General features: G+C 28.8%; 1 protein-coding gene across 1 annotated transcript in view; it reads right to left on the bottom strand.

Moving 5' to 3' along the window:
- Positions 1–1,938: 1,938 nt before the first annotated feature.
- LOC136075826 (G-protein-signaling modulator 2-like) overlaps positions 1,939–14,623 on the bottom strand; it is a 28,731-nt gene continuing 16,046 nt past the window's right edge. Inside the window, 5 exon segments of the mRNA XM_065789264.1 lie at positions 1,939–2,044; positions 2,903–3,006; positions 6,982–7,033; positions 8,805–8,920; positions 14,313–14,400. Of these exon segments, the coding sequence (XP_065645336.1) occupies positions 1,939–2,044; positions 2,903–3,006; positions 6,982–7,033; positions 8,805–8,920; positions 14,313–14,400 (466 nt within the window).

The raw sequence follows: 14,623 nt of genomic DNA on the forward strand, positions 1-14,623 counted from the left end.
TTGCTGCAAGATATTTAGGAAATTATAAAAGAACAAAATATTGTTCAATATTTTGTTCTTTTAAATTATTAAAGAACAAAATATTGAACAATATTTTATTCTTTTATAATTTAAAAGAACGAAATATTGAAAATTTCATAAAATTTGCTTTCTTATAGGTTATAACAAAAATTTGTATAAATGTTTATGAATATGTATGTATATTTTGTAATGCAAAGATAACATAGCTACATCAATGACAAAAACAGTGATAAATCAAAAGAAGTACTAAAATACGTAATTTATTCATATGTCAACATTTTAAAATATGTATCATCTTCAGATACAATGTTATAAGAGATATTTTGTTTATGACAATCTTTATCAGAATGTCCTCATTCATACCGAAATTTGCAGAGCCAATTTGATTTGTATCTTTTGTCAAAAAAAAATTGATTAAATGATATCCACATTCAGTTAATGGAGTTTATTAAATTGACAAATTAGGAGTTCTTTCTTGAGAGTCTAGTATGTTTCAACCTTAATATTTGTTATTACCTTTTGACCCTGAATCATAAAGATTTCCCTAACCACTTTCCTCATTATTCAAAATAAGCTCCCAAGAACGACCGATCAGTTTGTGAAGAAATTGTGTTATACTAATCCAGGTAAATTTACAGGTAAATTTATTTTTGTAACAAGTGAAAATTTGTTAAATAGAAATAAATAAAAATCTGTTCAATAGTTTTTATATTGATTCACATAAAATTTTCTTTTTGAGGAAAACACTCAAAGAATTACTGAGAGTACCAGTTCAAACTTTTAAAATGTTGCATGATATTGAACAGGCAATTGTGCAATAATTAAATCCCTATATGAGTTTTTTTGCAATAGTACTCTAGCTATATAATCTATATAGCTATATGTGAGATGTTGCAATTCCTCCTTTTCCTATTGTATTAGGGTAGCTCCATTTTATACCTGTTTATTTAAATCTCATTTTATAATGAAGTGTCTGCTTGATTCAGAAATTTTATCGAAGCACTGAACAGGGACCAATCAAAAACACTAGCTTTTGCATGTACAACAGTCTTTATGAAATGGTTAAATGTACCCAGTAAAGAATGAAAAACCTATAAAAATATCAGTAATTTTTAAATGTAACAATTTTTAATATCAAGTATGTTCACATACTAAAGATATGGAATAATATGAACACTATTACAATATACCAATTTACTTGTATTGGTTTTACATCACAGGTTGAAATTGGTTTTAAGGTTTTTCTGGCCCTTGTTATATAATAGGGGCTTTTTTTATGTAAAGAACCGTCTTTTTGTTCAAATTGGTTATATATTTCATTCATAGTTATAGTGTCTTGATTGATTATAAATCCATTTTGAACTTTTTCAATATTCAAAAACTGATCTTTTGAGGATGTGCCTAGATCACAATATGATCAACTTGTTTCTCCGCGCAGCGGCCTTGTTCCTCAAGGTTCGTGTTTCGGAGTTATAGAGTTGAGAGAGGGTTATAACCACTATTAAGTAGCCTCCTCATCTGTAGTGGCCTTCTCGGCCTTGAGGAGGTGAATAACAAAAAAAAAAAAAAAAAAAAATGTGCACCCCCAACTCCTAAAAAAAGATTTGCTGCTTTCATATCTATCATATATGACTGCACTTTCGTCTTTACATTAAATTGTTTTCCCTCTATTAACTTAAGGAAACCTTTATTTTTAACTCTTTAATATCAGAATTAAAGACAGACAATGATTGAGGAGTTTTTCTTGATTTTTTTCCCATTTGAAGACTCAGCTCTTTGTGATTAAGCATTTTATGACTTTTGCAACCATATTAACAAACCTGTTTCTGTTTCAAGTGAACATGGACAAAACATTGTCAGTATGATATTGCTAGTGTTAACATTATCTTTTTAATTAAATACTTAATGACTTCCACTTCAATCAAGTCCAAACTTTATTTTCATTAGTATATTTTTAATGTTTATATCTAAAAAAATATTTTCCAATATCCTTTGCATCATCAGTTTAATAGCCTGAAATAGACTGAAGTAAACACAAGAATAAAGCTCAAGATAATTCAAAATAATTGGTGTTACTTCAGACTGCTTTCTTCTGAGATGTTTCCGACTAGGCAATATATTAAAACCAGCAGTTGAAAAAGTTTTTTTTTGATTTGTTTATTTATGATTATAGCTATTTAAAAAGTTTTTTAACAAGTTTTCCTACTTTAAAATACTCTTCAATGTGTTTAACATACTCTTCAATGTGTTTACTAGTGCCAACTTAAATAAATTATTTTTTTTGATTAAAAATTAGTTAAACAACACTAAACTTTTACTAAACTTTAGTTGTTTTATTAGATATAATATGTAAAATAAACTACAGTCTAAGAATGTTTTTACATACAATTATCACATTAGCATTATTTATATAGTGACATTTTTTCTTATATATTGCCGAAAATGATTTTTATTTATCATTTTTACCTATTACAACATATCTTTTGCAACGAATTTACGTTATTCAAACTAATATATTTCCTAAACAAATCATGCTTTTGAATTATTTTTTTTTTTTAATTAACTAGAAATTTATTTGGCTTTCAATAACTACTAACTTAAATTTATTTTGGTAACATTGATTTTTGAGCAATGTCCACTGTCTAGCCCACTGTGCCTTGGTGGGTAACATAAATAAATACATATATATATATATATATATATATATATATATATATATATATATATATATATATATATATATATATATATATATATATATATATACATATATATGTGTGTGAGTGTTTGTGAGTGTGTGTGTGTGTGTATATATATAAATATATATATATAAATATATATATATATATATGTGTGTATGTATATATACTATATAACTTACCTCTCATTTAATTCTTGTGCAAATTGCAAATGCAAAAGATGGTATTCAATTGCTAATTCTTATTTTTTCAGGAGTGTGTATGTATTTCCTAAGCTGTAACAACCCTAAAAAAAATTTTCAAATTATTTTAGACTTTTTTCCGTACTATTGAATATCTGACAAAAAGTATTACAAAAAGAATAATTGGCACTACAAAGATATCTATACTTTATATTTACATAATCTTCACTTTTTATTTAAGAAATATCTTATATTACCTTTAACCTATGTTTACCTTACCTTTAAAATCTGAAAAAATGAAACTTCAAACAATAACATTTCACATTTAATATAAAACCAACTCGGGATTTAAAAATTTACCAGTTTGCTTAATGCAATCATGGGAGCCAAGAACAGAAGTATGCAAGCTTGTCAATAAATTACATCTTTTCCAGAACTCTACAATTTTTTTAGACTTTATAGAGATTATTTTTTGACTATTTAAAAATTACTTTAAAATATTTAAACTGTCAAGGACTAAGAAAATATAAAGACTTGAACATTATCTAAACAAAAAAGTAATAATCTTAATATTTCTACTCAACGTAAACTTTAACCTTAATGACAGTAGTTTTCAACTTTACCTCAAAGCAGAAAGATTATACCCATGTTTATTCCAACATTAAACTCAACAAAATCTTTAACATCTTTAGAAATACACCACACCACAAACTTTACAAAAACTTTTACAGTTAAAATTAGCTTTCATTGCTATCAATTCGTTATTCACACAACAATCATATTTTGCGCAGGAAAAACACAAAAATAATAAATACAAAGAAATATATACAAAAGAAAAACAATATATAAATATATAAAAATTACAAGTATACTGTTACTGCATTAACAAACAGTATGCTCCTTAAAAATCCTTATATAATAGTAGAATGAGACTGGTAAAAAAAGTGAGACTGGTAAAAAAAGTGAGACTGGTAAAAAAAATGAGACTGGTAAAAAAAAGTGAGACTGGTAAAAAAAATGAGACTGGTAAAAAAACTTTCAATACTTTATTTTCAACATTCAGACTACATCAACATGCGCAACAACTTTATCAAATATTTGCCTATTTAAACTGTAAATCAAACTTTTAGCTATTTTGTTTGAAAGCTGTCTAAAGAATAATCTAAGCTAAAAAGTTGCTTGAGTCTGGTCAAAGAGGGTGAACTTATAGCTGAAAATGCCACCCAACTTATGTTACATGGAAAACAAGGTAAAAAAATTGCTTTAACTTTTAGGTCTAAGTTCTGCGAATCAAAAAAGCGCGAGAACTTTAGTAAATGCATGTAGTTTTAATTCACATAACAGAAATTTAAAATAAAAATTTGCTTTAGCTAAGCATCATCATTCAAAACTTTAAATGTAAAAATGTAACATTGAATATTCTTTTGCATATATTTTTAAACAAGTAAATTTAAAAACGAATTTTTAAAACCCAATTCTTTTATATGTTATTGAAACACAAATTGTTCAATTTTTTCTGATATAACTGTTTCATTCTATTAACATTCAGCTGTATGTGTTTGTAAAAAAATAAAACAGTTCAGGAAGATGCGGGTCTCGAAACACAGACATTCCATTTACGAAGTCAACGCATTATCCAAATATGCTAAACAAACATATAAGTATGAAAACAATCATTATATTTATTTTTAAAAATATTACTCATTTATCTATATAAAAAACAAACTTAATTAATATTAACTAAAGTAATTGACTTATTACAAAACTAAGTATTGAATATTGTTTTGTCATCAAGCAAGAGTATGTATGCAAAATTTGAAGAAAATCTATCATCAGGAGGTGACTCAAAAACTGATTGAAGATTTGATGCTCACAGTCAAACAAACAGACAGACAGACAAACAAACAAACAAACAAACAAACAGACAACGATGAGTTAATTAAAGCTTTGGTAAAAACTTAAGTTTTCTAATTTTTAATTTTAGAAAAAACTTTATCATGTTTTTGTTAACTTACATTTCATGAAAATTGCAAAAGTTCTTTCGTTATTTTCTTGAAATATGTATTTTATAAAGTATATAATTTGATCAACATTAATTTCACTATGTTAGCTTCATTTTCATGCTAAATTAATTCCAATTATGCAAATAAATTCATGGTTAAAATAAGCTTTTACATCGATACTTTTTCTATCATGCGACAATGAGAAAAACCGTAACTTTAGGAAGCATAAAAATTACTTAGATTAATTCATCAATAATCATTTGCTAAAAGTTGACAAAAAAGATAATAACATGTCTACTTTTTCATTTTCTGCCATGGAATTGCCCATATATATATATATATATATATATATATATATATATATATATATATATATATATATATATATATATATATATATATAAATATATATATACTAGCATGAGTTACCCGGCGTTGCCCGGGCCAATATTTAAACTGGCTTACCTGATATCTGTACACAAAAATGGGCCCAAAAAATGGTCCCCTCTGATCCCGGGGTCAGGGGGCCCATTTTTGGGCCCCCTTGACCCCGGGATCAGAGTTGGGGTACGGGGTCAAAACCCAGCTAAGAACCTTCTCCTCCTCGAGGACTACCCCCATGCCAAATTTCATCGAGATCGGTCGGGCGGTTTGGATTTCTATACAGAACAAACAAACAAACAAACACACACACACATTGCCCTTTATATATATAGAAGAGAAGACAAACAAACAAACACACATTGCCCTTTATATATATAGCTGGAGTTACCCGGCGTTGCCCGGGCCAATATTTAAACTGGCTTACTTGATATCTGTACACAAAAATGGGCCCAAAAATGGGCCTAAAAAATCGGCCCAATAAATGGTCCCCCCTGACCCCGGGGTCAGGGGGGCCAATTTTTGGGCCCCCTTGACCCCAGGGATCGGGGTACGGGGTCAAAACCCAGCTAAGAACCTTCTCCCCCTCGAGGACTACCCACATGCCAAATTTCATCGAGATCGGTCTGGCGGTTTGGATTTCTATAGACAACAAACAAACAAACAAACACACACACACACATTGCCTTTTGTATATATAGAAGATATATATATAGTGTTGTATAGTAATGATTACAGTAATGATTACCTTTTCCAAAGTAATGGAAAGTAATGATTACTTGGTTTGTGGCAAGTAATGGAAAATGTAATCATTACTTATTTTATAAAGTAATGACTAATGGTGATATTTAATTACCCATTACTTTTGTTTTGTCCCCAATTTTTGAAATCCTAACTCTGCTTAATATATTCCTCATGTCATCATCAATAATCTTGATTCAAAGACCATTTGGTTTACATTAACATTGTGATAGCTTAAGCTATATAAAGTATTTAAATATATTTAGTAATTAAATATTATAGCAATGACAGTTTAATTGAGTGGTTGTGATAAAGAAGATGGGTCATGGCATACTAAGAGCGTATTTGCCTCTTTTGAATTTATTTTATCTGCTATGCTTAAAGCAACAGAAAATGTTGTTTATATTATATGGCACAGCTATAGATGCTAGAATAGTATATGTATTACGTATTATAATTCATAATTGTTTTAATTCTTTTATAATTGTCTTAATTATTTTCCATTTTTTTCATTTTTTTTTCTTTCAGCGAATAGTAATGGGAAAGTAAAAATTACATGCCAAAAGTAATGGAGAAGTAATCACTACTGCACCAGTAAAAAGTAATGGAGAAAGTAATCATTAAGAAATCTAAAGTAATGGATACAACACTGTATATATATATATATATATATATATATATATATATATATATATATATATATATATATATATAATTGATTATAAATAATTTATTTATTGCTAATATTATTTTTCTTAACTCAATATAATAAATGTGTGCGCGTGTGTGTGTATATATATATATATATATATATATATATATATATATATATATATATATATATATATATATATATATATATATATATATATATATGTATACACACACACAAAAATATATAAAAACAAGAAAAATCAACAATTTAGTTTTATTACAGCAGCAATAAAAATCAACCTGGGCATGAATAGCTTAGTCTTGAAGTTCAACTGCTAATTCTCTTGTTTTTCTGGAAAAAATATTTTTTTTAGAAAATTGTTTTATTATGTTTTATAAAAAAAAAATTCACTTTATTAGAGAAAATATATTTAAAAATAAATAATACATTTGTTTTTGTTTTGAAAATATTAGAAAAAGCAAATATTAGAACTGACAGAGTCCTCTTACCTTGTAGGTATTTGATGCCCTAAAATGAAATCAAAAACCCATCTTATCTCCATTAAAAAAAAAACGTAGGTCTTTACGCAACATATATAAAGACAACATTAAAGACTCACAAAAAGATTTTCTTTTGTGGAAAAGATTGGGCATAAGAAATCAACGCGTATAAACCAGGCATTAGCAACACTCTGTGACCAGAAAAAAATAGTTGTTTCTAACAATAACTAAACGAATGGAAGACCTGCATCTGCTTGTCTCAGAAGATTGGTTTGACATAATTGTTGTCTTATAAAAAATTTTAAAGTTCAGATGCTTCAGAAAAATTATTTCTTATTTATTATATTATTATTTATTATATATAATTTTTATATTATTATATTATTATCTTAGTTAATAAATAAATCTTTTTAAATAAATTTAATTAGCTATATTATAATAACTTTCAATAAAAGCAAAATGGATACATAAAATTCACTTAAAGAAAGTTTCTATTGTTATGCATGTTTGCTCAGCAATGTCACAGCTATAACTTTATCAACTGAGAGCTGGAAGATGTAAAAAAAAAAAATCCCTGAAACCTGGATGCTGGAAAAAAAGCCTGAAGATGGAAGCTGAAAAAAAAATTAAAGCTGAAAAAAAGAAAAAAAAAAGTATGCAAGCTAGTTGCTGGAAATAAAAATCCTTGAGAGCTGGAAACTAGAAAAAAAAAGGCTTAAGAGCTGGCAGCTAGAAAAAAAATGTCTGAAAGCTGGAAGGTGGGGGGGGGGGGGGGAATAAAAACCAAAAAACAAAGAGCAGGAAAAAAAAAAAGCAGAGAGCTGGAAGCTTGAAAAAAAAATCTCTGAAAACTGGAAGCTGAAAAAAAACAATCTGATAGCTTTAAGCTAAAAAAATAAAACTTGAAGAAAAAACCCTTAAAAGATGAAAGCTGGAAAAAAAAAAGCTAAGAACAAACAAACAAAAAAACAACCTGAAAGCTGGAAGCTAGAAAAAAAAATCCCTAAAAGTTGCAAGGCAAAAAAAACAACCTTAAAACTGGAAGCTGAAAAAAAAAAATCTGGAATGTGGAAAAAAATTTTGAACCTTGGAAAAAAAAACAACCTGAAAGATTGAAGTTGGACAAAAAAAGCCTGAAAGATGGAAGCTGAAAAAAAAAGTCTGAAAGCTGGAAACTAAAAAAAATAAAAAACCTGAGAGCTGGAAACTATTTTTTTTAATTTAAAAAAATTTAAAAAAGCCTAAATTATAAGAAGTTTTATAAACATATAAAAAAAACAACCTGAAAGATGGAAGCTAAAAAGAAAAAAACCTGAAAGATGGAAGCTGAAAAAAAAGCCTGAATGCTGGAAACTAGATAAAAAAATAAAAACTTAGGCCTAAAAAAAAGCCTATAAAAAAAAAAAAAAGCCTGAAAGCTAACAAAGTAATAAACTAACTTTTTAAAAGTGTTGTGGAAAAAAAAAGTTTGCAAAATAAAAGGATCTACAGCTTTTCTTTGGTTAAAGATGATCAAATAAAGTATATATTATAAGACAAATACAAGTAAAAAACAATTGAAATGTTGAAATAAAATTTATACTGTCCTCTGAAAAGTTAAATTTTGTTTAAAATTTTCTTACTTGTAATATTCTACAGCTATTTCAAATTCTCCAAGAAAAACATGAGCATTACCAAGGTTACTAAATGCACGCCTTTCGGCAGCCTTTTCATTAAACTCTCTTGCCACTAGCAGCCTCTAGAGTATAAGTTACTAGCTTTAACACTTACAATCAGATGAGTATTAAAAAAGTATACATGCAATAAAAAACAATAAAAAATGTATATAAAAACATGAAAACAAAGAAAAAAAAATCAGATAGTTATGAAAAATCAAACATTTAAAAAATAATTAAAAAAAAAAACATTAAAGGGATTCCCAATGTCGAAACAAGTTATGTTTATTTTGTAAATAAATAATAGAAAGTAAGTTATGAGTTTTTTAAAATTACCAAAACAATTTATTTATTGAGATATTAACAAAAAACATGTTGTTTTGCCATTATTTCCACTTTTCTACTTTGTTTTATATTTATTTTCATTTAAATATATACTATTTCTTACTAAATAAATTTCTTACCAAATCTCCCCCAAAAATAAATAATAATAAGTATATTCAGTTTTAAAATTTTATTAGCAAAACTTGTTTTTAACAAATATCAGTATAACTTTTAAATTTACATACAGAGGCAATTTTAGAGGAGGGAGGGGGGGAGGGGGAGGGGGAAGAGGGTTTGGTGGATGGGGGAGAGGGGTTTATTTGACACAATTTAGTCAGGTAAATTTTAGTTTTGAGGACCTTTTTTTTCAAGGAACCAGTCTATACTTTTTAAGAATTCTACCCCTCTCCCCTAATTTTATTTGTAGAATATTTATAGTACTAATATTAGTTTTATTTTTACAATAAAATAAATATAAGTTAAACTTTTAAAGCGTTTACTTATCATGTTTTTTATTAAAAAAGTTTGGTTTGTTTTATTTTAGGTTATATATAAAAACATTCTTCTACATAAAAATTAATTGCAAAATGGCAAAATATATTATATTTTTCCATTTTGCAATATTAAAATATATATATATATATACATAAATATTATATATATATATATATATATATATATATATATATAAGCTTATATATATATATATATATATATATATATATATATATATATATATATATATATATATATATATATATATATATATATATACATATACATATATATATATACATATATATATATATATATATATATATATATATATATATATATTTATATATACATATATATATATATATATATATATATATATATATATATATATATATATATATATATATATATATATATATATATATATATATATATATATATATATATCACGACATATTATTGTTATATCACTCAAAAATAATCTTTTAACCACTTATTTGGCTAAAACTTATCTGCTCTTATTTTAGTATTTATTTAATCTTATAATATAATATTCTTTAATATATTGTTTATCCGCTGATTTTCATATTCCATTATCAAAGAACTCTTATGCTGTATTCTCTTAAATTTATTACTCAGCTTTGTTTTAATTTTCACATGCACAATTTTTGTCTTTTATTATTGTTCGGAGATTTTCTTATATCCTTCACTACATGTTAAAATCTTTACATTTTTGTAGGCGATATATATATATTTTTTTCTACTTTCATATATTATTTGATTTTTTGGTTATGAATTTAATTTGCGCGGGTTGTTTCATTTTCTTACACTTAAGATTGGTTAACAAAATTCGAATGAATTATCTATGACAGCATTAAAGTTTTTTGAAGACTCTATTGCATTTTATTTAATTTTAAAAGGGTTTTTAATATGGTATATTTGATTGTTTTTAGTTCATTGGTGCTGGCAGTACCTATGTGGTTTAAATAGTCTTAGGTGAAATTGTATTAGTATTTTTTGTTTGCACACTTTAGTTGTTTCAGTTTTGTTTCTGGCATTTTTATTTGAATTTTAATTTATTGTGCTTTTTACCGGTGGTATGGTAAGCGATTTATTTAATTATTTATATTGTGCAACAATATTATAATAATTTTAATAAAACTTTAAAATAATAATTTTAATAAAATTTTAATTTATTTAAAAAGAGTTATATAATAAGTTTTAATTCATTTTATTAAATCAAATGTTTGGTTTTTTTTTTGTTTTTTTTTAAACATCTTTGCTTCCAACAAGGCTGCAAGCAACCACTAATTAAAGTTGGAAGTTACTGGAAGAGAAAAGATGAAGATTGTAGAGCAAGATAATGATTGATGGACGACTTAAAGGATTGCAAATTGTATGAATCTGGAAAGCAAGATGAAGGAAGCGAATTCCAAAGAACTGATGTTCAAGGAAAAAAACTAGATGAATAAAAGTTTTTGGAACAGAGACAGAAAAAGGATGAGACTTAATTAAATGACAAGTAACACGAGATTGAATTTTAGCAGATGGCACTAGAGACGCTAGCTCTTTAGAGCAGTGCTTATTATAGTATTAGTAGGAAAGAGAAAGAGAAGCAACATTACGACAATGAGATAATGGTTAGAGGTTGGCTGCAAGAGCAGGTCCAACTATGTTTACAATGCGTTTTTGCACCTTGCTTAAAAGAGAAAGGGCATCATTAGAAGATCCGCCCCAGAAATGGCAACAGTATTCCAAAAAAGGCCGGATTTGAGATTTATAAATGTAGAGAATACAATCCGAAGTAAGAAAGTGTTGAGCTCAATAAAGAGATGCAACCTTAGCAGATGCTAATTTTGCAACTGATTTGATGTATGGTTTCCAAGAAAGATCGGAAGTGAGAGTTAATCCTAGGAGATAAAGCGTAGATGACTCATTGAGTACATCACCATTCATTAATATAGGAAGATCTAAATTATTGTGATAACGATTGGCTGAAAAAAATCGAGTTTTACAGTATTAAAGTTCACCAGCCACTGTAGCAGAAGTAAGATCCTTTTCAAGCTCAAATCCCCCCTCCAAGCAATCAGAGAGTGTTGGTTTATTATCACGACAAGAATAAATGGTAATATCATCAGCAAACAATGCCACCTTAGATATGAGAACATCTGGAAGATTGTTAATGTAAATTAAAAAGAGTATAGAGCCAAGGATAGAACCTTGAGAAACCCCTGAGGTTACAGAATAAGAAGAAGAGTGCTGTCCATGGAAAAACTTTTATACTACGATTGGAAAGAAAGGATTCAATAATCTTAAAGATGTTGCCAGATACACAATAAGAAGAAAGCTTATGGAGAAGACCAGCATGCTAAACTTTATCATAAGCTTTAGAAATATCAAGAGCGATAGCCTTAACCTCTCCACCTTTATCTAATGCACGATAAAACCTATTGGTTATTACTGTTAGCTAATCAGCTGTAGAACGACAAGATCGAAATCCATATTGATGGTCAGAAAGTAAGTTATTAAATTCAAGATGAGAAATTAAGTGTTTGTTTATAAAATATTCAAAAACCTTGCTTATGATAGGAAGAAGACAAATGGGACGGTAGTTAGACGGATCAGTTTGCCCTCCAGAACTTTTGAAGATAGGGATAACAAATGCTGCTTTCCAGCAGACTGGAAAACAAGACTCTGATAAGCACTTGTTGAATAGTTTTGAATGTATAGACGACAGCTCCGGAGAACACTTCTGCAAGACAATAACAGATACGTTGTCCGGGCCACAAGCTGTAGAAGAGTCTAGGTGGGAAATCACTTAAGATACAGAAGCTGGAGTGATACGAATGTCAAGCAATGGATCAACCTGTTTGTTGGCAATATCAGGTAGAACGCAACTAGAGGAATCAAGAGATAATATTGATGAAAAGTTTTTAGCAAACAATTCAGTTTTGTCTTAGGTGAGGTGACAATGTCTGAACCATACAAGAGAGGTGGAATTAAAGATTTGCCCTTATTATTAATACTATTAAAGATTCTCCAGAAGTCACGAGAGCCTAATTTTTGAAATGAGATACGAGATTTCATGACCTGAGAATGGCGGGCTTTGGCGTTAGACAAAACCATTTTACAATGGTTTCTAGCAGTAATAAACAGATGTCTGTTTTCTGGAGTATTGTTTTGCTGATAGATATCGAAGTAACGGTTTCGATTGGCAATCGCAGCAGCCAGGGATGCAGAGTCCCAAAAAGGACTCCGGATTTGAAAGTTGCAAAAAGATTACTTTATCCTAGTTTTTGGTATTCAGGAGCTCTAAAAACATAAATAAGTTTATGGACTACTAATAGGAAAAAAATTAAGACTTTTAAGGTTAGAGGAACGATAAATTTTTGAACCCGGAGTCCTTAAGTATAATAGCGGCAAGGACTCAAGGACTGCGGGCTTAAAAACAATAAGTTTCAAGTCATTAAATCAAATGAATTTATTTCTTATAGCAGATCATAAGTCAAAAATCATGTTCAGAGCTTCTGGACACTACAGACTTGGAAAAAGTAGAGATATAAAGCCGGAGTCCTTTTGGGACTCCGCATCCCTGGCAGTAGCACAGTGTAAGGAAAACCATGGAGGAGAGTGAGGCTTGACCTGGACTTGTTGAGAGGGAATAAAAGATTCCATGCCAGCCTGAATCCACGAAGTTATGTAAGAAGCACATTTGTCGACAGGAAGATTTCTACCCAAGGAAGAAAATCACGGAAAGAATTCCAGTCAGCTTTAAGGTAGTTGTAAGAGGTACAATAATAGGGGGATTCAGGTGATGAAGAAGAATGAGATATTAGTTTTAGAGAGATCAAACTGTGATCAGAAGCAACTAAGGGTAAATGTGGAGAAACTGAGCATTGACTAGGATCAGAAACAAGACATAAGTTGAGTAGAGAAGGTAAATGATTCGGGTTGTCTGGAAAGCGAGTTGGAAAGTTGACTATTTTAGTTAGGGATTGAGAAAGGCAAAAGTTGTTGACTTTAATGGCTGCAGAATCACTGACACTAGAGCCAAGCCATTCAGAGTGGTGATCATTAAAGTCACCAACAACAACTATATTAGCTGATGGATAAAGAGAGAGGGCTTGGTCAATATGATCAGAAATAACATCAAAAAGAGTGCATTCTTGAGATGAAGGAGAGCGATATAGAACAAAGAGAAAGGCAGAATAGAGTGAAGTGGTGCTAAACGAAAGCACATGAAAGAATATTCTGTGGATTCAAACCTAGTTTCACAACAAATAGGTAAGTTCTTACAAATGTAAATGCCCAGGCCAAGCATGTGACTATTGGAGTCTTTATGAATTAAAGGAAGATAACTATCAACACAAAGATCACAAGACGAGACAGCTCATATTGTTCTCACAAAGAGCAAGTAGGTCTTGTGAACTTTGCAAGAGATAAGACTCAAAAGAAGAAAAGTTACTTCGAAGACCACGAATATTAGTGAATGATAGGTTTAGATAACTTGGTGATGATGATGGTTTTTTGTGTTTTATGGTTTTTGGTACTTTATTCATTTTTAAATTTGTTGAAGAGCTTGACTCAAAGCAAAGATGGTACTCAGAACACTGTTTAATAGCCTAAGCAATTGCCTCATTACTATTAATAAACCCTAAGCCATAACAAAGGGCTCCAAATGTAGCCTCCACAATCCACATTAAAAGTACAAACAGGGACACCATCCATGCGCAACATGGCACTGTTAATATTTTGATATTTTTCAGCTGTTAATAAAATCAGCCTCTCTGAGAGCTACCACAGAGTTTGGGAAACCTGACTACCAACCGGCCTCAGAACCATAAAACTGAGTTTTAGAACTGTACCCTCATTAGGATATAATAGAATGAGTTGCCTGGTCATAAAAACAGAGACACAAGCAAAACCCATGCATTGAGTCAATAAGATCCAGCATTCAACATCCT

The sequence above is a fragment of the Hydra vulgaris genome, chromosome 02, assembly GCF_038396675.1.
Source record: "Hydra vulgaris chromosome 02, alternate assembly HydraT2T_AEP".
In the NCBI taxonomy this organism is placed as follows: domain Eukaryota; kingdom Metazoa; phylum Cnidaria; class Hydrozoa; order Anthoathecata; family Hydridae; genus Hydra; species Hydra vulgaris.